Raw genomic sequence first — 24,629 nt, forward strand, 5'->3', positions numbered from 1 at the left:
GTCAAATGAAGAGAATGTGCCAGCGGGTTCAGGTAGGGAATTGAGCAGATCACTGGCAGAGGAAGAGGCTACTATTTCATTTAGGATGATATTAATCTTGTACTTGAAATAGGAAGCAAGATCTTGTGCACTGATAGTAGGGATGGGTGAGGGAGGGGTAATAAATGATTTCAATGTATTAAAAATGGTTAGAGGCTTGGGCAGAGATGACAGACTGGAAATATGTTTGTTTGGATGTGTCCAGAGCATTAAGAGTTGTATATAGTCTTTTATATATGTGAAGAAATCACTTGGAGTATGAGATTTGCGCCACTGAGGTTGTACTTTATGTGAGTTTTTTTTTGTAGGTGTCTTGTTAATTTGGAATGCCACGATTGACATCTAAGTCTACGTGGAGTGTGATGGGTAGCTGGAGCCACTTAATCGAGGGCAATTTCTAGAGTCTGGTTGAGGTGTGATACAGCCGTCTCAGGAGCAGTAAATGTAGAAATTGGAGAGAGTTGTTGTCACAGAGAGGTGGCTAGTTGTTCAAAATTAATACCATTAATATTTCTGCGGGTCTGAGGAGGCTTGGTTGATTTTAATAACATTGTGGTTGACGTAACAGTGGAGTGAGTACAGGTGATAAGGTTGTGATCTGAGAGAAGGAAGCATTAGTGAATTCAGAAATTAAGCATAGGGGTCGATTCAGACACGGACGTTAAGCTGTGCTCTCTCGCTTCCAAAAGGGGCCGGGTATGCCAATCCCACGATCGCACTGTCTAGTGTAAGGACGCCCTCTATGTCTTAGAGAGTGACGGCAGAATGAGCGTATGCCGGTATAAAGACGCCCACTTTTCTTTCTTAACACGCATAATCTCCAGAAAGTGTATGATTGATCGGAGCTGCACGCAGCGCTTGAGGTAGACCCTACTCCACCGCAAGCACTGCGATCACTGCAGGCTGAAATACAACCAAGTGACGTGTACAATGATGCTTCCATGCTAATTATGCACACCCATAACACTCCGTTTTGACGCCCAGACACTCCTGCGTTCGCAGCACCACTCCCCTGTTCACAAGCACCTTCCCCTGTTACCACCCACAAATGGCTCTATCTGTCACTCAAAGTAGCGCTCAGTCTTTGTGTTAAGAGCGCAGGATTCCCGATCGCAATGACTGGTACGTGCACTGCAATGCATGCGCAGACGGGCGACAATCACCATTAGCTTGCATCTGCGGCTTAGCGTCCAGGTCTGAATCAGGTCTGAATTGGGCCCATAGTCTGGTGAATACAAGATCAAGGCAGTGGCCCTACTGATGAGTAGAGGAGTCAGTCCATTGGGAGAGGCTGAGAGTGGAGGTTAGAGAGAGTAGTTCGAAGGCATGAGGAGATTGTGGACTGCCAATAGGGATATTAAAATAACCCGTGATGATGGTGGAGATGTCAGAGGATAAGAAGTGAGGGAGCCAGGCAGAGAAATGTTCCAGAATTGTTGGGGTGGCCCAGGTGGGCGATAGATGGCAGCAACGTGCCAACGAGAGAAATGGGTGAAAGTTCTGATAGAAGATACTTCAAATGATGTAAATGAGTGATGGAATCTGGGAGAACTGTGTATGTGAAAGATTGGGACGGTAATATTCTTATCATTGTATACAGTGTAATCTACAGATGTATCCTTACTTACTGGTTGACCGTACACCACAAAGCACAAGCCGCCCACCACAACAGATGCTCCGAAAGGCTCCGAAAGGAGTGTTACCTTTATTTTTCTTTAAATTTTGAGTCTTATTTGTATTGTAGATACAGTGAAAAGCCTGACTGTGTACAAAACATGCCGGGCTGTGACTTTAATTCCACAGGAACTGGTTTTACACCTGTCCAAAGTTGCAGATGAAGAACAACGGAACTTGGCATGAGGAAAAGCTGCGGCCGCTCGCATCTAAGCCCTTTCTACGCAGATTCAGACTCACACAAATATCGCATGGGATCTGACGTGCCGAGAGGGGCTATTTGGTGCGACTGAAGCATAAGTAAGAAAGGACACATCTGTATATTCTTTTTATCTTGTCCCACATGTGCCAAAGATAATCTTATACTACATGCACCTTCTGAAGGGCTTCTGGACTCCCTTCCCCATCTCGACTGGCTGCACGCCATTGTGAATAATACTTCTGATTTGTGAAGATGAGCTGGTTGCGTGCATTTGCAATCTTCTCAATTATATCATGAGCATTACATTCCCCTGACACATAAGCTCCAAGACATATCAAACTGGAAGTTGTTATACATTATTGGATAGAGTGGATATATGCTATTAAAAATTAACGCTGTTCCTCACCTTCTATATCAGTTCCAAATCCTGTTCGAAACCCTGCCTGGGTTCCTACTGCTACTTTTACATCCCTACAGTCATTATTTGGTACATTTTCTGTATCTGGAATGAGAAGCAGCCAGTACTCAGTAGATCAACAATGGCATTGTCATAAAAAAATGGTTTAGGTCTCCCGGTTTTCAAAACTATTGTAATGTGGCTCAACTCTGTTGTCTACTGCTATTTTAAATCAAACTCAAAAATGTGGGTAGACATTGAGAATGCCTTGACTCCCAACATGAGAATTAACTAGGGGTGAGCGGGTTTGGATCCCTGAAATCCAAACCCCCCCCGATCCGAGGCCAATCCGAGTCGGGCTCGACTTTTCCCGCCTGACTCGGATCTAAAATCAAGGCAAAACGTCATCATCCCGCCTTCCGGGTCTCGCGGGTTTTGGATTCTATATAAGGTACCCGCGTCGGCGCCATTTTCTCACTCGGCTGTGGACAGTGAAGAGGGAGGGTGGGAGTTAGGGCTGGCTGGGCTATGTAGTGTAGTGCAGTGCAGTGTAGTGTTGTGCTGCTGTTGTCCATAGGGGCTGGCTGTGTTGTGTCCACTCTTCCAAAGTCCATAGGGGCTGGCTGTGTTGTGCTGTGCTGCTGTTGTCCATAGGGGCTGTGTCCACTCCTCCAAAGTCCATAGGGGCTGGCTGGGCTGTGTTGTGCAGTCAGTTGTCCATAGGGGCTGTGTCAACTCCAAAGTCCTGTGCAGTGTCCCAGTCCTAAAGGGGTGCTGTAGTGTTGTCCAGGGGGTGCTTTGTCCATCAGGGGTGCTCCACCCAAGTGGAAAAAAAATTAAAAAAAATTCTGTGTCTGTGAATTCTGTGCGCAGTAGCCACATGTGCATCAACAAAGTAGCGCCAAGCGTGCGCCTGTGTCATAAGTAAAGGGCCGGCTGGCTCGTCCATTAAAGGGTGCTGTAACCCCCAAAGTGCACTCCAAACAAAATAAAAAATTAATTTCTGTGTTTGTGAATTGTGTGCACTGTGGCCGCACGGTTATCAACAAAGTAGCGCCAAGCGTGCGCCTGTGTCCCATAAGTAAAGGGCCGACTGGCTTGTCCGTTAAAGGGTGCTGTAACCCCCAAAGTGCACTCCAAAAAAAATAAAAATATATATATTTTTTGTGTTTGTGAATTGTGTGCGCAGTAGCCGCACGTGCATCAACAAAGTAGCGCCAAGCGTGCGCCTGTGTCATAAGTAAAGGGCCGGCTGGCTTGACCGTTAAAGGGTGTTGTAACCCCCAAAGTGCACTCCAAACAAAATAAAAAAATATTTTCTGTGTTTGTGAATTGTGTGCACTGTGGCTGCACGTGCATCAACAAAGGAGCAGCGCCAGGCGTGCGCCTGAGTCCCATAAGTCTGTTAAAGGGTGGTGTAACCCCCAAAGTGCACTCCACAAAAAATAAACAATTCTTTTTTTCTGTGTTTGTGTGCAAAATGTATGCGCAGTAGCCGCACGTGCATCAACACAGCAGCAGCGCCAAGCGTGCGCCTGTATCATAAGTCAAGGGCCGGTTTGGACATCTGGTCTGGACTGAAGGACGTGCCAACAATTTCTGACATGTCTACTGTCACTACATGTCTCACCACTGACAGATTGGTGGAGGAATTATTTTCTGTGTTTGTGAATTGTGTGCACTTGGCTGCATGTGCATCAACAAAGGAGCAGCGCCAAGCGTGCGCCTGCATAAGTAAAGGGCCAGCTGGCTTGTCCGTTAAAGGGTGCTGTAACCCCCAAAGTGCACCCCACAAAAAATAAAAAATTCTTCTTTTTTTTTCTGTCTTTGTGAAATGTGTGGGCTGTAGCCGCACCTGCATCCTCAAAGCAGCAGCGACAAGCGTGCGTCTGTCTGTTAAAAGGGTGGTGTAACCCTCAAAGTGCGCTCCACAAAAAAAAAAAAATCTTTTTTTTTTCTGTCTTTGTGAATTGTGTGGACTGTAGCCACACCTGCATCCTCAAAGCAGCAGCGACAAGCGTGCGTCTGTCTGTTAAAGGATTACATCGGTGACAGCATTAAAGTAGGCATGTCAGATAGTCCATACCTGTACTGGCAGGAAAAAGAGGCAATTTGGAGGCCCCTGTGCAAACTGGCTCTATTTTACCTGAGTTGCCCCCCTCCAGTGTGCACTCCGATAGAGTGTTTAGTGCAGCCGGGAACCTTGTCAGCGAAAGGCGTAGGAGGTTGCTTCCACAAAATGTGGAGATGATGTTCATAAAAATGAATTATCAACTCTTCAAGGGAGACCAGCCTCCAGAACGTACAGAGGGACCTGTGGTGGTGGATTCCAGCGGGGACGAGTTAATACTCTGTGAGGATGAGGATGTACACAACACTGAAGAGGGTGAGGAATTGGTGAATGAGGAGGATGAAGATGACATCTTGCCTCTGTAGAGCCAGTTTGTGCAGGGACAGATTAATTGCCAGCTTGTTTTGTGGGGGCCCAAACGAACCAATCATTTCAGCCACAGTCGTGTGGCAGACCCTGGCGCTGAAATGATTGGTTTGTTAAAGTGTGCATGTCCTGTTTATACAACATAAGGGTGGGTGGGAGGGCCCAAGGACAATTCCATCTTGCACCTCTTTTTTTTCTTTGCATTATGTACTGTTTGGGGCCTAGTTTTTCAAACTGCCATCCTGTCTGCCACTGCAGGGTCACTCCTAGATGGGCCATGTGTTTGTGCCGCCCACTCGTGTCGCTTAGCATAGCCATCCAGCTACCTCGGTGCAACCTTTTGGACATAAAAGCACTATTGTGAAGTGTGAAGTGTTCAGAATAGACTGGAAATGAGTGGAAATTAAGGTTATTGAGGTTAATAATAGCATAGGAGCAGAAAAACCAACACATTCTGTGATTTTAGCTGTTTTTATGCTTTTTTTCAAAAAAATACAGATCCAAAACACAAAACCCAGAACCCAAAACACGGAAGGGTGGTTTTGGCAAAACCAATCCAGATCCAAAACACGAAGAAAGATCCAGATCCAAAACCAAAACACGAAAAGTGGCCGGTGCACACCCCTAGTATTAACTATCTCCAATGGCCGGCTGGGATCCACAGGTCAGTCCTTGCCTATGCCCTTCCTTTAATTTGTTTACTCTCTCTCTATTTGGGATACTGCAAACAGACATTTTTGGTTGATAACATATCCCTCTCCATTATTTATTTATTACTAGTTATTTCTATAGCATGCACATATTCCGCAGCACTTTACAGAGAATATTTGGCCATTCACATCAGTCCCTGCCCCAGTGGAGCTTACAGTCTGTATTCCCTATCACATGTACACACATACATATTAGGATCTCCCTTCATTTCTAATGCCTGCAGATTATCAGTGTTGTTCAGGCTCGCTGATGAGAGCTTTACATTCCCCATTTTACTGTAAACATATTTACGGGATCGATATGAATGACTGCCGGACCTATGTCCGGCAGTTCAAATCTCGACGCCAGAAGACCGGGACCAGTGAAGATCCCGATGGGTAAGTAAACTAACTATAACTAACCCTCTCCTCCCACTAACCCTCACTTAGGGGTGCCTAACCCCCCCATAAGTGCCTAAACCCAACCCCCCCCCCTGTCCCCGCAGCCTAACCCTAACCCCCCCTCCCCTAGCTTAACCCTAACCCTCCCGGGGGGGTGCCTAACCCTGTCCCCCATGGGAGCCCTTAACCTATACCACCCCGCGGCTGTACGTGCCCGCCGCCCCTTCGTTTGGTATGCCGTGCGATGGGCTCCCTGCGTAGGGATGATAGGCGTCGGGATTATCATTAGTCCCGTCGGGATTGTACAGTCGGGAAGCCGGCGGTCGGCATTTCGACCGTCTGCTTCCTGACTGCATATCATATTTACACAGTTAGCTTCAAGGGTGTTTTTTCTATGGCAGCGATTTTCAACCGGTCAGAGCCGCTGGTCACATTACAGAACTGCGGACCGGGCAGCGCTGCCGCTGAGCTCCTCTGGGAGGCTCAGGCGCACCCGGGCCGTGACCTGCCTAGACGCGGCGGCGTGACATCACGTCATGCACACCGCGTTTCCAGCCAGCCCGCCATGCCCGCTCTCCGCAAGACAGCCAGACTGCTCTCCTGCCTGCATGCCCGCCCCCTGCATGCCCTCATGCTGCTGACAACTCTGCACTGACAGGTAGGTAAGTGGTTATCAATGTGGTTCATATTTTTCTGTGAGGGCAGACAATTTTTTTTTTTTTTGTGGGAATGTGGTTTATATTTATTCCATGTGGTCTGTCAATGTGATGTGTTTTTCCTGAGGGGAGCAATGTGTTTTTATTTTTTTATTTTTGTTTCTCTGGGGGCCAATGTTATATTTTTCTGTGGGGGCCAATGTATGTGCATTATATTCCTGTGGGGGCCAATATTGTGTGTGTGTGTGTGTGTGTGTGTGTGTGTGTTTGTCTTTTTTTTTTCCTGTGGAGGCCAATTTTTTCATAGGTCGCGCACGCCGGATGGTGTGCCTTGGTAATTTTTAAAATCTTACCTAGTGTACCTTGAGTTGAAAGGTTGAAAATCACTGATCTATGGTATACTACTCTACTTCATTTGGAAAGTATTTGTGGAGGCATGGGACAGAAACTTGGGGATTGAGATGGGCAGGTTTTGAAGATGGCCAGCCAAAATTGCTTTTTCCCTTCTAATCCTATCAATGTTGGAGGATCTGTGGTGTGGTCAATGCTCTTCTACGTATTTGGTTGAGTGCTCTACCACTCAACGTATCTGAAATATCATTTTAAGCAGATCAACACTATAAGTGAGCCCAATGATCCTCTAGTGCTCCTACTTCATAGGCCCTTGTGTTCAGTGAGCAAACTACTGATAAACTGATAATACATATTTGCAATGCATCTAAGCTAGTTATAGCCAGAAATTAGAAATCCCCTGTTCTTCCACTCATAGGGGTGTATTTACTAAAGTGAGAGTTTTTAGAAGTGGAAATGTTGCCCATAGCAACCAATCAGATTCTACTAGCACCTTCTAGAAGATAATAGCTAGAATCTGATTGGTTGCTATGGGCAACATCTCCACTTTTAAAAAATCTCACTTTAGTAAATATACCCCTATGAGTGTGCTGACATAGAATATGGTATATATTTGTGATGGAATACATTAGATCCCTATCGCATAACACTCTTCCTACATACCATCATACTAGGAGACCATAGTTTCTGTTCAATACCTCCACAGTACTGAGACGTTCCTGATATCGTCGCATCTTTAGACCCACTTTCTCATGTTTCCCTTCCCTTTTTTACCTACTTTCCCTTTTTTGCCTATCTAGAACAAGTAACAAAATCGCTGCATTATGATCTTTGATTTCTATATATTTGTTTGTGTTCTTTTGTTAACTACTCGGGAGCATATCTATAAAGGGTGCAGGGTGTGCGGGGCACACGGGCCCCTGGGTACAGGGGAGCGCACACCCTGCACCCATATTTTTAATACTTGCCTCACCTCCGGAGTCCCACGTCGGCGCCGGTATCAGTGCTGTCAAAATTGCCTGGAAAATGGCCGTTGTGGAAGTTCTAGGGACGTGCATAATTAAGGCACTGCGGCATACGCAGCCATACCATAAGCTCTACACAGGAAGCGGCCAAAATCCTGCGGCAGGTCAGGTCAATCACTAATATGCAAATGGGTCCGATGGTTCTTGATGTTACCAATGTTTACGCTATGTTGTGTACTGATCAGGCTTTGCGTAAAGGGAGATGGGCGACTTAATATGGCACTGGGTGTCTGCATCTTGTGCTGCAGTCTCCGTGCGTATGCATTGATTAGCATATTCTCGCAGCGGACGGGTGCGCACGTTTTCTCCTGTGCATTCCTTACTGAATCAGGCCCTGTATGCGCGAACGCCTGTCTGTATAAATTAACTACTCAAATTAAATGTAAAAAAAACAACAACAAAAATAAAACAGCGTTTCTCAATCTACTCAACCAGTCTGGTGCAAAATCCATGGTACTAATAACCTGGCCAGCAAGAGGATTTGTAACATGGACTCCACTATTACAGCCAGAAAAACACATGGCTACAATGCTGGGCACGCTAAGGCCATTTACCTTAACCTCCCAGTAGAGAGCATACATCAAATCAGTGCTTACCAGGCTACATTCCTATTACTGCCTATTATGGACATGGGAACACAGTTTACACTGCGTTTGTCTTACCTCTCAATCACATCACTGGTTAAGGCCTGATTCAGAGCTGTAAGCTAATGCTGTGGCTGCTGTGTCTGTGTATGCAGCTGCAATGTGGAAATATGCAAATGTCGCTGTAGGGTGATGTATTTAGAAGCCCACCTGCGGCTTTGAAAATCCAGGCACCAGCATAAAATGTTGCAGCATCTGCAACAGTATTGGTCACAGATCATTAGATTGTTGCTGTCCTGAGTGAGTCTATGGTCTTGCAGAATGGACGTGGGAATTGAGATAATGGAGCCATATTCCTTGCATACGGGCTCGCAGGTCGCAGAGTGAGACACACCCCTGAACCTCACCACCTCTCAGTGCAACTCAAACTCCTCACACTCACATATAGGGGGTCATTCAGACCCGGTCGTTAGCGCCAATGCGCTCGGACTGGGTCGATGGCCCCCACAGAGCATGCACACGCCGGCGCCGTCGTGCGCATGCGTGAGATCCGCTACGACCGACAGCGCCGGTCGTAGCGGGTCTCGATCCAAAGGGGGCGAGCTGTCGATGTTGATTGACAGCTCGCCCCGTTTGGAAGGCGGGCCGGGGGGGTGGCAGCCCAAGCGGAGGCGTTCCCATGGGAACGCCTGCCGTTTGGGGGAGGTCCCACTGACATCACTGGTGATGTCAGTGGAGAGCTTCCGGCTCTGACAGAGCCAGAAGCTCTCCGGGGCTTACGACAAGTGAGACCCTACCCTAGGGTCTCGTCGTAAGCCGCGATGGTCTCTGACCATCGCGACCATCACCCGAGCGGTCGTTAGAGCTGTGGGTGTTAACCCACAGCCTAACGACCGCAACAGAGGCGGGTGGTCAGGATGCAAGTGGCCGCCCAGTTTCTGAGTGACCGCTTGCATCCTCCGACCGCCTCTGAATGAGGCCCATAAAGCTCTCAGTCAACCCATTCGCCCCTACATCTCCAACCTCCAATTCATTTTATCTCTCTACAACCTTCTCTGCTCCTCCCCTGACTGCTGCCTCCCTTCCCGCATTCAAGATTTTCCATGTGCTCCTCTACTGCTCTGGAACGCAATTCCTGACCCTATGATACACTCTTCCATTATCCACACCTTCAAATGAGCCCTTAAAGCTCACTTCTCCATAAAAGCAGATCAGCCAGTTGATTATTGTGCCCCCCCCCCCCACACCCCCCATGAACATCCTCTATTATGCTCCCCCTCTGCAGTAGTTAATTTACTTCTGGCCTTCTAATTGTGAAGAGGTTCAGTTATCCAGGCGACTGACTCTGGATAGGCGCTGTTTTTATTATGTGACTGAGAGTGGTGATTGCCAGTTGAGTGTTCACCCTAGGCAAGGTGGACGGTCTTACAAAGATATAGAAGGAGCCATGGTAGGTGGTTCACCAGGGGATAGGAGAAATCATGGCAAATTAGCAAGAGGCAATTTGGGTGGTCCCTATGGGAGGTGTAAAGAGCCAAAAGTTGGTAGGAAGGTGGGGATGGGACTTTGTAGGGGTGGGGAGTTAAAAATTGTTTTAAAAAATAAGGGTGGAACACAGTAAGATGCAGGAGGAGAAGAAATGTGATAGAGGCAAGGTGTATGGGGGTGGAGAGATTCAAGGAGGGTTGTCCCATAATTAGTCTGCCTGGGACTTCTGTAATAAGGCGGTGCACCCTACTTGCCCAGAAGTCGTGGGTGGCTCCCAATTTTTAAGGTAGCCCACCTGCACCCCTGGAAGTGTAGGCAGATCTCCCGCATCCTGGCCACTTCCTAGTGAAGTTGGCAGGATGGGGAGATTTAATGGGGAATTTGCAAGTCCGCAAAAAGGGGGCGTGGCTAAACAGTGCGATTCGCGTCCTCTAGCCCCGCCTCATCGCGGACCCGTGTGTCGCGGACTTTTCCCGAAAAAGGGGCGAGGTCTAATTACATCACGAGTCCGGCTAAGCCCCCCGAACCAGCCTGCAGCAGCAGCTCTCCGGGCTGCTCCTGGAAAGGATGAAAACGAAGTCGGTTAGTATGCGGTGTACACACGTGCTCAAAACACTTGCTTCCCACCAAACACTAGTTTGTTTGTTTTTTTAATTTACAACCAGATCTGCTCCCATAAGCAGCAGACTAGTTTTCCCCACAAGCTCATCTTCGGCTGACTGCATCAGATGGTATGTTGCAGGGACTCTAGAGAAGGTAAGCTGCTGCACTACAGAAACAAACCACTGAAGGACCTACCTATATTTAAAGGAATAATGCAGAGGGGAAGAGAAGAAGCTTCATTATATACCATTTAGCTGGTGTTTTATAAGCACAGTGGTTAGTATTTCTGTATCATCGCACTAGACTACTGGATTCGATTTCCAATAAGGCCCTATTGGTGTAGAGTTTGTACGGTATGTCCTCCCCGTGTTTGGATGGGTTTCCACTGGGTATTCTGGTTTCCTCCCACAAAAGTAAGTTCATTTGATTGTGACTAAAATGGACCCCAGTATGTACAGTATGTATGTGTGTGCTAGTGCAGTTAGTTAAGCTCTAGGCAAGAACTGATGTGAACGACCTAGAATAGTAACTGACTGCACCCAAAATGGCTACCTCACATTTTACTAAATATGTAGTGCTTAGAGTCCATTAGGAGAAAGGTGCTAATATTCTCAATAACTGACTCTACCTAACTTAGAAGGGAAGCCACCAATTATAGGCGCTGCCATGGAGTACCAAAGAAGAAATCTAGATGGAGTACCAAAGAAGAAATCTAGGATTGCAAGGTTATATGTTGGCAGATAATGTAGTATCACACCTAACAATGGCTAGCCTATAAATTCCATCCCGGGGCGTCTTTAGAGAGGAGGGGGCCCCCTCCTATCACCTCGGCGGCCGGCAGCCGACTGATGCGGCTGGCTGGCCACCGCAGAATCAGTAGACTCTGGGCACTAGAGTGTGCCCAGAGTCTACTGCTCATGCGCAGGTTGCCGGGGAAATGGCGCGGCCTCCAGGAGGGACTCCTTTCCATAGGGAAGGAGCGGGTTGCGAGCCCGGAGCGGGTGAAGACGGCATCTGAAGATGGGGAATGCTCCCGCACTCAAGCTCCGAAAATATTGTATTTTCGGAGCTTGATGAATTCTGTCCCCATACACTAGTACGCGAGAGGAAGGTAAGTAGGAAATATCTGTGATATCTCCTGCATTACCTTCTTGATAAATAGCTTGATAACTTAATTTCTACAATTGTAGGTGAAAATGTGCATTTTCACCTGCTTTTGTAGAAATTAAGTGATGATGAATACACCCCTATCACGTTTTCCTAGACCATGGGGCATATTTACTAATTATTGGGTTTCAGACTCGATCATTAGAATTTCTTATTGCTGCTATTGGCGACAATAACAAATTCCCATTTGCTAAAATGTACTAAATATCACATGTAGGGACAGGGACTCTGAAAAGAAGTGTAAAGAAGTGAAATGATCGCAAAAGCAATAATTTCCCTTCTGTATAGGTGGAACCCTCTCAAAATAGTACGCCATAGGCTACTATAGGGTAACGCATAGTTGCCGACATTCAGCTCCCTCCTTCCGGGAGGGAGATGAATGCCTGCATTGTGTGGGGGGCGTGGCCGGGCTATGACGCCGTTTTGGGGGCGGGGCCGGGGTGTGACCGCACGATCGCGTCATCGTGGCCCCGCCCCCTCTTTACAGTGCCGGAAAAAGACATTGTGAAGCAGGGGGCGGAGCCACGATGACGCGATTCAGCGCGAATCGCGTCATCGGGCCCCCCGCCAGCGGGGGTTTTTACTATTAGTCTGGGGGGGTAGGCGGCAGCCGGGAGGCTTGCCTGCCTTTCCGGGGGGTCGGGAGCGGCACCCGATATTCGGGAGGCTCCCGACCAAATCGGGAGGGTAGGCAAGCCTGGGGTAATGCCATCTGCAGATTGTATTATGCGATCACGCCCAAACTCTGGAACGTTTTGCATTTCGTACCTTGGTAAATCTGACAGCTTTTCAACCCCCTTAGAAACCTAGGGAGGGTGGTAGCAGCTATCGAAAATGGAGGGACACTGCAGATATTGGAGATATCAGCTGCGGTCTCTCTTTCATACATTCGGGGGGATCCTTAATATTTGCAAGTATCCCCCAAAAAGAACATCCCGCAAATATTATTTGATAAATAGGCTCCCATGTCCCTATCACATTACAGTGATCCTTTGGACATTGTCCTCCTGCACCTCCCCCCTTTCAAATGCATCCTCTGAGCACCATTAGAACTGGCCAGAGCCACACTATAGTGAATCCTCCTTACCCCGATATAAGCCAGGAATTCAGGAAGATAAATACAACAATAAACAAAGTAACAGTACAGTACGTCATAAAACTGTCCATGGGACCTTGAATTCCTGAGAACCAGTTCTGATTGTTCCTTGCAGATAGACTGTAAAAAGGGCTATTATTCACACCCAGCTTCCAGGGCAGATGTGAAGGGGGAAGCAAAGCAGGGGGACATACTCCAGTCTCCATGGTGCATCTTGTTATTGCTATGGATACAAGGATTTGTCCAGCTTTGCATACAAATTGTAGTCTAATGACCCATACACAAACCAGAGGACATTGTAATCGCCAGTCTATAATACGCTAAGCATTCTAGGGACACATATAATATTGAAAAATATACAATGCAAAATGCATTATACTGACCACTGCAGTATATACAGGTTGAGTCTCCCATATCCAAATATTCCGAAATACAGAATAATTTTAGCATGACTGAGATAATGTACACAAACTTTATCTAAGGCACAAATTATTAAAAATATTGTATAAACTTACCTTCAGGCTGTGTGTATAAGGTGGATATGAAACATAAATGAATTTCATTTCTGTACACAAACTTTGCTTGAGCCACAAAATTATTGAAAATATTGTATAAAATTACCTGCAGGCTGTGTGTATAAGGTGTATATAACACATAAATGCATTCTGTGTGAATATTTGGTCCCATTCCCAAGATATTTCAATATGATATGCAAATATTCAAAATATGGAATATTCCGTTATCCAGAATACCCCCGGTCCCAAGCATTTTGGATATGGGAGACTCAACCTGTACTGATCAGTATAGTGGACTTTGTACAATACACAGCACATACTGTCCCCAATTCTAATAGTCAATTTACAACACAGAGTGCATTCTAGTGACATATAATGAACATGCATTTCTCCTTACATCCCCACCATCACTTATATTCCTCAAATGTTACACTGTTTTGCCAACAGAACAAAATAGGCAGATGTAAATAACAAATGTTTAAGAAGCTTAGACATTACTTGCTTAATTCAGATCAAGTGGGTAGCATGGTTGGCATAGTGGTTAGCATTGCTGTTTCACAGCCCTAAGGTCGTGAGCGCAAATCCTGACCAAGGCACTATCGGTGTGGAGTTTATATGTTCTCCTTGTGTTGGCTGTGTAATATATGTGTGCCATACCAGGGCGTCCCAAATCCAGTGCTTGAGACACTTAGGCCCTCATTCAGAGCCGTACGCTCTGAGCAGAGCGCACGCTCTGAATGAGGGCCGGGCTCCATTTTCATGGAGCGTCCTCCTGGACGCTCGTATAGCTGTGGGTCACCACCCACAGGCTATACGAGCGTGCATTGTGATGGTCGCGATGGTCGAGACCATCGCGACCATCGAATTTGCGAGCCGGAGCCTGCGGTTGAGGTTTTCAACCGCAAGCTCCGGAGTGATTTTGGCTCTATCAGAGCCAAATCACTCCCACTGACATCACTAGTGATGTCAGTGGGCCGGCTTTTGACGGGAGGCGTTCCCGTGGGAACGCCCCCGTCAGGGAGGCATGCCCCCGGCACGCCCACCAAAGGGGGCGTGCTGTCAATCAACATTGACAGCACGCCCCCTTTGATCGGACACGAGCGAAGGACTTTCCTTCGCTCGTCGCGTCTGGCGCATGCGCACGACGGAGCTCCCTCCGTCGTGCGCATGCTCAGTCCATAACATCGACCCACTTGCGAGCGGACAGCCGCTCGCGAGTGGGTCTGAATCAGGCCCTTAGAGCGCATGTTTTCCAGGTCTTCTCACAGAATCACATGTGAAATAATTAGAGCCACCTGCAAATCTTCGTGACTACTCCAGGCTGTGCGACCAGTCAGAAACGCACAGCGGATGGCTGTTGGAAAATAATATTCCAACAGCCACTAATGGCAGCGGGACCTCTGGGGGGGGAATGGAGGCTGCGCCATTTCCCCGGCGATCTGCGCATGCGAAGTAGACTCTAGAGTCTACTGATTCTGCGGTGGCCGGCCAGCCGGCCGCCGAGTTGAGAGGAGGGGGCCTGTGACGGGGGATGCACATGGGCCCCCTCCTCTCTAAAGATGCCACTGCTCGTTGCGTATGAAAATGGTGCTCTAACCAATCAGCTCCTAAATTTCATCTGTTTGAAAAGGCTTTTATGATTCCAAATGAATAAGAAACTGACTAAACTATACTACACACTTTAAATAAATACTATCAATCATATATGGTAATGGTGCATACATACGGTCAGATTTTGTGTCAGATTTGAACGATAACTACTGTATTTTAAAAATCGTTCATATTTGAAAGAAAATCTGACATGTGAGCCTGCAACGATGAACGATGCGCGTTCCCGCTTGTCAGGTAACGATGTCTGACATCTGATGTGTTTGCAGTCAGATTTGGACAATTCCATTCATTTTAATACTGTGTGAAATTGTTCAAATTGTTTTAAAATCGTTCATCTGACAGATCTGACCATGTGTATGCACCATAAGATGTAGAAATCTCAGGTACTGTATGTGTAGTAAAAATAACATAGACACATCTACAATGAGATTACACAACAAACGGCCTGATTCATTACTTATCGCAACTGTGACTGTTGCGTTCTGCGCGTGCAGTGCGCGAATCGTCCACTGCGATCGGGATTGAGATCGCAGTGACTACGCAAACCCATTGCAGAGTGATTGACAGGAAGTGCCATTTGTGGGTGGTGATGGGGGTGGGGTGGTCGGAGAAATGCAGGCGTGCCAGTGCGCTTGAACACTGTTGCGTGGGCGTGCATAAATTATCCACTGCAGTGCCCTGCGCAGCCTGAGGCCTCATAGCGTGCAATGAAGTTAGCAATTCCTGAGTAAGGTCAGAGCTTGTGAAAGTGTGCGTGAGGCTGCGATGGTACTCGATTGTACCGATGGTTTCGCAGTCTAAGTATTACTGATGTGACTAAGGTAAAGTCCTTATGTTGCGCTGCAACGGCATAGCGATTGCAATGGATAAGCATACTATCGCAGTGAGACTGCGTGCATAATCGCTATTGCAATCGGTAGTGAATCAGGCCCAAAGACCAGTGCTGCTCCCCGACTCCCATAACCATTGTCCCTACTGTGTGGACCGTGACTAGTGTAGTGGTGCTTACAGCAAATGATTCTGAATGAATAACAACAGGGCTCCTCCCCCTGCGCCCAGTCACGTGAGCCCTTCCTCCGCAGCCAGTCTCTCATCACATGATCGGTTACTGGGCGTCACATGACCCAGGAGAACACACTATAAATAATGGAGGGTGCGCGATTACGCCTGTCGCTTCCCGGTGGCCACTGTGCCAGGCTGAGCGTGAGCTGGCGACTGCCCATCCGTCCGGCTGCAGCACCTACACCCAGCTACAGCGCTCCCATAGAGGGCGGCTGATCACTCGCCCCTACGGCTATGTCATTGGGCAGTGCGACGCCCCTGTGTGAGGATTGTGCTGGCCGGGCAGGTCTCTCCCTGTCACTGCTCCTTCCCTGACTCAGCCTCTTCCATTGAGATAAATAGGTGAGAGTGCAGCAGCAGCACAGAGGCTGTAAGGAAGCGGCTGAGCTACATAAGACAGGAGGACCCGGCCGGGGAGCTGCTGAGCGAGGGGATGACGCTGAAGTTGGAGCGCTCGGAGATGGGCAGCCATCCGTGTGACGGTCCCAGCATGCGCTCCGCACTCTCCGACCTCTACCTGGAGACTCTGCTGCAGAACAGGGCTACAGCGCAGGTAAAGGGGGGGACCGATGTCTGCCCGGCTATACACAACGTATGCGAGAGGGTGCAATGCTCTGCCGGACAGGGGAGGTGCGATCATCTGCAGGCCGGTCTTTGCTCCGTCTTATCGTCTGCAGTTTGAAGAAATGATGAATCAGCAGCGAGTGTGAAGTGCAGCGTAATAGATAACTCTAGGGGGGGTAATTAACCCATGCTGCTCCGCAAACTCTTCGTTGTAATCTCTATTTTCCAGGCTTTTACCTCCGCTCCCGGGGCTATGACCGAGGAATTCTACGTTAATGGATCCGCGGCTCCCGGGGGCCCCGAGGAAAAGAAGAAAGTCCGGCTGGTGCAGTTTGACCGAGAGACGGAGGAGCCCATGGTGAGTAGTAGGGATCCGGGTGTAGGAGTATCATTTTGGGGTCACTCTTTAAATGTGAGAGTGTCAGGGTGTTGTGAATGCAGGGCTGTAGAATGGCCTATGAGTAACATGGGAGTAGGGTGAGCGTAACTATAGGGTTAAGATTATTTTACAATGCGAAGGTTAATAATGAAGTATATTTAGGTTAAAGAATAGTGACTGTGCTAGATTAACAGGGTGGACAGGATGGTCACCCAGGAGCCCCCACACATGGCTACATCAGCCTGGAGGGTGGCACTGTGGCATAATGTGAACTAGGGGAGTATTTACATTTTTAATGACATTACTAGCATATTAATTTGACTAGCAGGGCCCCCCACCAGTTAGTTGCCCTTGGGCCCTATAACTCTTAACCCAGCCCTGAAAAGTAAAGTTCCACTTAAGACTAGACTAAAAATGTATCCTACACCTGTAGGTTAATGGGCATCTGGTCATATTGTGAAATATAGAACAGTATGTGTTAAATGTTCCATGACCGATGTTGAGATCTTCTCTTGTAAACATCCTTTGTTAGGAAGCAGAGCTGCTGTTGCAGGCTGTGCAGTACTCTGCAGTCATTTCTCTGTTGTCAGTTCTTTATGTACCAGACTTGCTGTCTGCAGTTCTGTCTTCAGGATTAACTTGTAATGTTCTTAAAAAAATAAAAATAAAAAAAAATAAAATTTTTTTTGTATAAGCTGCTAAAGTTTGTGTATAATAGAGAAGTGTACTTTTAGTTGTAGAAGGAGGAAATTAAATGGTTGTGTAAAATCGTGAAACTCCATTTATCTAGAGATGAATGATGGTATATAACTGGTGGCCTGTTTTTGTGCTTGGTATAGTGTGTACGTTTTGGAGCCAATGCAGAGTTGAACGCAAGTCTGTTAGTGGGACATAAATTGGGTGACTTTGCACTATTCATGCTCTAGAACTGAGGGCATCTCAATTTGTGACTGAGGGGATGCAACTGGGCTGTAATGGAGTGTTTTCACATAGGAAATGTTCAGGAAAAATTGTGCTGTTCTTTGATTTTTTTTTTTTTCATATATCACCTAGCATAGGGCTGGTGTAAGTGTGGTGATGACTGACCAAATATACGAATTTAGTTGTGGATGACTTTTGGTCAGCGTTGTAAGCATCATTGCATTTTAGCACTGCAGTTAGAAAACTGTACTTATTGTCTAATACAGCACGCTATATGGTCTATTTGCTAATATGTGGCAATAGAAATAGTGATACTCAGCAGGCAGCAGTGAGAAGTCTTGCTACATCGCTAGCTAGTCCTGTATACACATGCTTTGCTGGTTCTCACTTTAGCATTGGACAGGAAACCGCTTTCAACAACAGCAAAAAATAATGGAGAAAAATGATTGAACATGTACTATATGCTGCTTTCACCCTCCGGAGTCAGCGGTAAAGGTATTGCGGGTGCTACATGTATCTATGCAATGCTTCTTAAATAGTCTTCACCAACATTTAGTAAATGTTCAAGGAACTCTAAGGGGTCTATTTACTAAGCAGTGTTAGGAGACAGAGGGAAAAGTGATAAGGGGCCAGCCAATCAGCTCCCATCTGTCATATTTCAAACACTGCCTGTGAGATGGCAGTTGGGAGCTGATTGGCTGGCACATTATCACTTTTCACTCTCTCCTAACACTGCTTAGTAAATAGACCCCTAAATAATTTGGAGATTCTGCATTTAATAATGGATCGATTTGTGATTCTAAAGAATGTAGTCTGTATGTACACATGCAACCAATATTTGTAAGTGCAAAGGCATATGTTGGAGCTATGTAAAGTTAATAAAGCCATGTTAAATTAATCAGCTGTGTTTTATCATTGAAGTCCTGCTGGGACAACACCACCTAATAAGAGGCTGTGAATAAGTAGAAAAGGTCACTAAGACTAGTGAGACCATCACTAGTGATTGGTGGTATAGTGCAGCTTATATATAATGGTATTTGTTCTTCTTCTGGGTTACTATTCTGACTCCTTTTGATTGGTAGGAAGAGGGTTTGGACTGTACACCCTAATTTTAAACATCATAGATGCTACCATGCTGGGGTTAGACACTATGGGGAGGGTCGGGTTGCAGGGGGAGGGGGACAGGATCCTGAGTGCCAGCATCCCATCCTGTCCAGTCTACTACAAAGTGGGTAAATAAGCATTTTCATGCATCTTGCAGATTATAAACTTATTTGTGCTGCTTTTCCTTTTTAAAAAAAACAAACATTTTGGTTTGTTTCTTGCGTTGTTCATGGACAATGTTTGAAAAATCCTAATAAACAGATCTATAAAAGTACATCTTTATTAGCCTTTTATTCTTTAATGGGGTGTTTCACTTAGTCATGAGGGGGGCAATGGGAAGTCACAGAAATTTGCACACAGTCCTACGGGACTGCAAACCAACAGCAAGTCCGGTGCTACTATAAGTACTGCATTTAGCTGGACTTGCTCCCATGGTGAGCCAGCTCGCCCCTAACTGAATTTTCTCACCACCTAAAAGTGAAAGAAGCAAAACCCAACATCCCCAACTGGCATGACTTGTATAATATTAGTGATACCATATAACATGATAGACCTACAGCTCAGCTCCGATTGGGCAGTGTTTACTGTATTTAAAACTGGGAACGCTGGTCTCTGAAGCGATCAGACTAAAGAAGCCTCTGATCGCTTCAGAGGCCAGCGTTCCCAGTGATGCAGTGCGCGGGTGATGTCATGTCAGCCGCGATGAGAGGAGCCTGCACCTGCTGGATCCAGTTAGCTGCAGCGTCTAGGCGGGAGCGGTGGCCAGTGTGAAGAGAGGTAAGTACTGCAGTGAGGCCTGTTCTACACTGGGAGGAGGCACAGTATAATGGGCATTACGGGGGGCACCATTAGGGGCATTACTGGAGGCACTGCATAATGAGCACTACTGGGGCATTTCATAAGGGGCTGAGGCTCTAATACAGGGGGTGTTGCATAATGAGCACAGCTTCAGGGGGCATTGCATAAGGGGCACTACTACAGGGGGGGGGGCACTGCATTTGTTTTTATTAACAAACCTTTAAAAATTGCATAGAAGACCTTCTTTTTTTTTTTTTTTTTTTTTCCCTTTTTATCCTTGAGGCCCACACACTTAGACCTTGAATATTTGGCCCGGTTGGTATTGAGTTTGACATGCCTGCTATAGGGCGTTGGATGAGGATGTTATGAATACAGGAACAGCTTTACAGAATGTCATACAAGTAATGAAAATGTTAGTGGATATTGTCAAGTGTAACAAAATGCTGCTTTTAGCTGCCACCAATTTAGATGTAATCTGTTTTAGAATGGAAGGTCAACATACTTTTTTCAGATGATGGTTAAGACACAACACAAATATTAAACTTCAAGTGAAGTCTGACCTTCATAATGTTCTAAATAGAACATTGATTTCTGTAACTTTGTAAGAGAGCAAGCACATATAAAATTACACCGTTTGGCAGACATTAAATTGCACCTTTGACATTTGTAATCTGGTGTTGCAATACATAGTTAGATCTATAAAATGTAATCTGATATCTCCCAGCGTACATGGTTTATGGTTATTTAAATATCAAATATGGTCAATTTGAGCATATTAGCGAATTTCCTGTAACTTGTATCTTGCATCGACTTCTATGCTCCCACTAGGGCAATTCTACCTTATATTTTTGTGCAGGTTTCTTCAGACATTTTATTTTGCAATATGTTTTTATTGCTGCAGACTCAGGCAATCAACATATCAGGAAAAAACTCTCTTAACTTTCTACATCAGGGTCCATAGGGTATATTCACAGGATACCTTGGGGTAATGATGTCAGGCATCGGACACCAGAGTTACATTTTCATCCTCCCAGGATGCACTGGGGTCCCTCTCCTATATCCCGCCCCCGAGCCAAGGCATCTCAGTTTCGTTGGTGTCTGGCCAGGAGTCGGATCACTTGCAAGCAGAGTGGCCCCTGAAGTTTTCTACAAACAGCTGTGGCTGCACAAATGAGCTGTACAGCCATGGACAGTCAGTACTGATGTCCATGCTGTGGCTCCACCCCGCCCGACCAGAACGCTGGTAGGTATCTGGGGTCACAGCTGGCAGTGACACCGGATTACCTGGACTGGCCAGATTCAAGTGGGCAGGTAAGTGGCGGGGTCCTACGGAGGGTACCCGCCGGTAAGTCATATAGGTCTCAAAGCAGGGGGCTCCCTGGGGACAGGCTGCATGTGGAGCCAGGTATTAACCTGCGCTTCCACTAGACCACCAGGGACAGCAGGCCGCAGCATGAGCAGTACAGCGCGGCGTCCCAGGGGTTAATAGCATGCCAGTGGAGCGCGCCTTCCCTGTCTTTTAACAGCTGGCGCCTCCCCCGCTGCACAGTGCCTCTCCACTGCGGTCTGGCGGGCTGTCAGTGCTCCTCCCCCGGGCCCGCCTTCTCTCTGCACACTTCATTAGAAAATGGCCGCCGAGGAACAAACTCTGTTGGAAGCTGATACAGGTGGCATCGCGGTCCAGGTTCCCCCGCATAACTCTCCTCCAAAGTAAGGTCAGAGTATGCTGCACTGTTTCCTACCAGGGTCTGCGTAGTTTATTTCACTGCTGATAGTGCAGGGAGTTATTTCTGCATTGTATGTGACTTAATGCTAGCACTGTCTGCCTGTACTTTCACTTCTGACTGTCAGCCATTTTACTATCCCTGTTCTTCTGCAAAAGCCCGTGCGGTGTTGCAGGGTAATCATTGCCTCACAGTAAAAATATTGTCTGAGGGGAGTCGAATACACCATGTCTGAGAGTGAACGTGATTTCCTCTCCAGCGAACGTGTACCGCATGTACTGTACCAATATCGGAGGGTGAAGGGCACACTGAAGATTTGTCGGGCATATTATAGCTTCACGCCCGATTTCTGAAACTGCGCCTGTGCAGGAACCGCCCTGGGCTTGTTTTGCTAAGGCACTTACAACCCTTGTGGGCCAGCTGGCGACGCCCCCTGCTTTTCCCCAAATGGGGTTATCGCAGCAGTCGGTAGGGTCATCACCCATGCAGGGGTTCCCTAGACAGCTGATGGTACCCCAGTGTCTCCCACTTTCGCCCCCCCCCCAGGTCTCCCAGGAACCTGCGTGGGTAAACTCATTGCCCAATACGGTACAGCACCTGACTAATGTTTTACAGGGGGAGCCATCATTGCGGCCTGATAATGAGCTGTCTGAGACATTAAAGGCTGCTTATGATGAGGATGACAATGTCTGACGGGGAGTTTTTTGACCTCAGACCAGGAGCTCCCTCGTACTAAGGAGGTGGAGTCCAAGTCTAATATATATATATATATATATATATATATATATATATATATATATATATATATATATATATATATATCTGGGATTATACAGGCAGTCCGTGCGGCCTTGGTTATTACAGATGACTATACCCTCTGGTTGCATTCTTGGAAAGCAGACGCAGATTCCAAAAAGGATTGGAATGCTTGTCCTTTAATGGACAGGTCCTGTTTGGCCCTGATCTGGACAAAATTGTGGCCACTCTGGCAGCAGCTAAGTCTGCTATTGGCGACAGTCCCATCAGGGTCTGGTACTTCGTCCTTACGGCCCTATAGTTCCCAGGGTAAGTTCAAACTGCAGTCCTTTCCTAGACAGGCAGGGGCCAAGAAATCTGCCAAGCCAAAGAAGCAGGCTTGGAGTACAAGACGTCCAACTCCCAAGTCTGACTATAAGCCCCCAAAGTTGGAGGCCGGCTTCTGCAGTTCGCCCAGTGCTGGTCTCACAACAGTGAACACTTGGGTAAGAGAAGTGGTCTCTCAGAGGTATGCCCTCTCCTTCCGGCGGAGTCCTCCCAGCTGGTTTTTCACCACGGGCCTGCAGTCAGACCAAGACAAGGCCCAGGAATTACGGAAGTTGATCCACTCTATCGTCCAGGTTGGAGTTATAGTGCCAGTCCCATTGTCCCAGAGAGGATCGGGGTATTACTCCAATCTTTTTTGAGTACAGAAACCCAATGGGTCTTATAGGCTCAACCTCAAATCACTCAACAAATTCTTGAGGGTTCCTCTGTCCAGGATGGAGACCCTGTGTTCCATCATTTTGGCAATAAAGCCGGGAGATTTTATGGTGTCGCTAGATATTCAGGATGCTTACCTGCATATTCCCATTGTCTCAACACCAGCGTTTCCTCAGGTTTGCAGTAGGAGACCAACACTTCCAATTTCAGGCATTGCCCTTTGGTCTGGCCACAGCGTCTCGAGTGTTTACTGCAGTCATGGCAGCCCACCTGCGGATGCAGGGGATCCGCTTGTTGCCCTATATGGATGACCTTCTGCTGTTGGCATGGTCTCCAGAGATCCTTCAGCGCCATCTGCAATTGAATCTGTGTTGCAGGCTCACGGCTGGCTGATAAACTGGAAAAAGTCATCACTGGTGCCATCAGAGGATCCTCCATATCGCCCTCTTGGACTCCCAACATCAGAGGATCTTTGTGACTGAGAAAAAGATCTCTGCATTACAGGCAAAAGTATGCGGTTGCCTGCAGAGTCGCCGGGTGTCTATTCACTTGGCGATGAGGTTACTGGGTTCCATGGTGTCTATGTTCGACATGGTGGAGTTTGCCCAGTTTCACTCCAGACCTCTGCAGAAGTTGATCCCCTCCAGATGGAATGGGTTGCCCCACCGGATAAAGACAGACAATGGTGCTGTCACCAGAGGTATGTCTGTCGTTAGCCTGGTGGCTGCAGGCTACTCACCTGAACAGGGGGCGCCCCTTTTGGATTGCAGACTGGGTCCCTCTGACGACGGACTCCAGTCTTCGAGGATGGGGAGCAGTTTCTGGTCCACATTTCTTCCAGGTAAGGTGCACGCCAGCAGAATCTGCGCTTCCAATCAACATCTTGGAACTAAGGGCAGTATTCAAAGCTCTCCAACAAGCAAGACATGTCCACGGAATGTCCGACTGCACCTGCACGGGCTATGCCACCATGGTGGCTTACATAAACCGCCAAGGAGGAACCCGCAGTCAGACGGCCCTGATAGATGTGTCTCGCATTCTAGCGTGGGTGGAAGGCAATCTCCCTGCCATCTCGCCAGTTTTCATACCAGGTGTCCTCAACTGGGAAGCAGACTTTCTCAGCCATCAAGACGTGCATCCAGGAGAGTGGTTTCTTCACCAGGAGGTGTTTCAGCTATTGGTGAACAAGTGGGGCTTTCCAGAGATGGACCTCATGGCCTCCCGACACAACAAGCTTCCTGTGTGCGGGTCAAGAACGAGACAGAGGCGCTTCTGGTAGACGCTCTGTTGGTCCGGTGGACCTTCCAGTTTGCATACCTTCTCCCTTCTTCCTCGAGTGATCCGCAGTTTCAAGCAAGAAGGCGGCACGCTCCTGCTGATGGCTCCAGCGTGGCCCAGACGGCACTGGTCAGATCTCAGGAGCCTATCCATAGACGCTCCGATGCGGTTGCCTCTACATCCGGACCTGTTGTGTCAAGGTCCTTCCCATCACCCAGTCCTGGGTTGTGTCTTTGACGGCGTGGCTGTTGAGACTGCCCTCTTGAGGTTCAAGGGTTTTTCCAGCTCTGTTAACACCATGCTCGGAAGCTGGCTTCTGCAAGAATTTACCTGAGTGGCATACTTTCTTTGAATGGTACCAACCTAGAGGCTATGATCCTCCAGGATTTTGGCTTTCCTACAAGC

The 24,629-nt window shown here is 47.4% G+C and overlaps 1 protein-coding gene across 1 annotated transcript in view; it reads left to right on the forward strand.

Moving 5' to 3' along the window:
- The first annotated feature begins 16,093 nt into the window (after positions 1-16,093).
- Positions 16,094-24,629, forward strand: part of MPP1 (MAGUK p55 scaffold protein 1) — a 44,419-nt gene continuing 35,883 nt past the window's right edge. Inside the window, exons 1-2 of the mRNA XM_088466987.1 lie at positions 16,094-16,551; positions 16,792-16,920. Of these exons, the coding sequence (XP_088323113.1) occupies positions 16,432-16,551; positions 16,792-16,920 (249 nt within the window). The 5' untranslated portion in view covers positions 16,094-16,431. The remainder of the gene's footprint in view (positions 16,552-16,791; positions 16,921-24,629) is intronic.

This window comes from Taudactylus pleione, unplaced genomic scaffold (assembly GCF_031769625.1).
Source record: "Taudactylus pleione unplaced genomic scaffold, aTauple2 ptg000009l, whole genome shotgun sequence".
Lineage (NCBI taxonomy): Eukaryota > Metazoa > Chordata > Amphibia > Anura > Myobatrachidae > Taudactylus > Taudactylus pleione.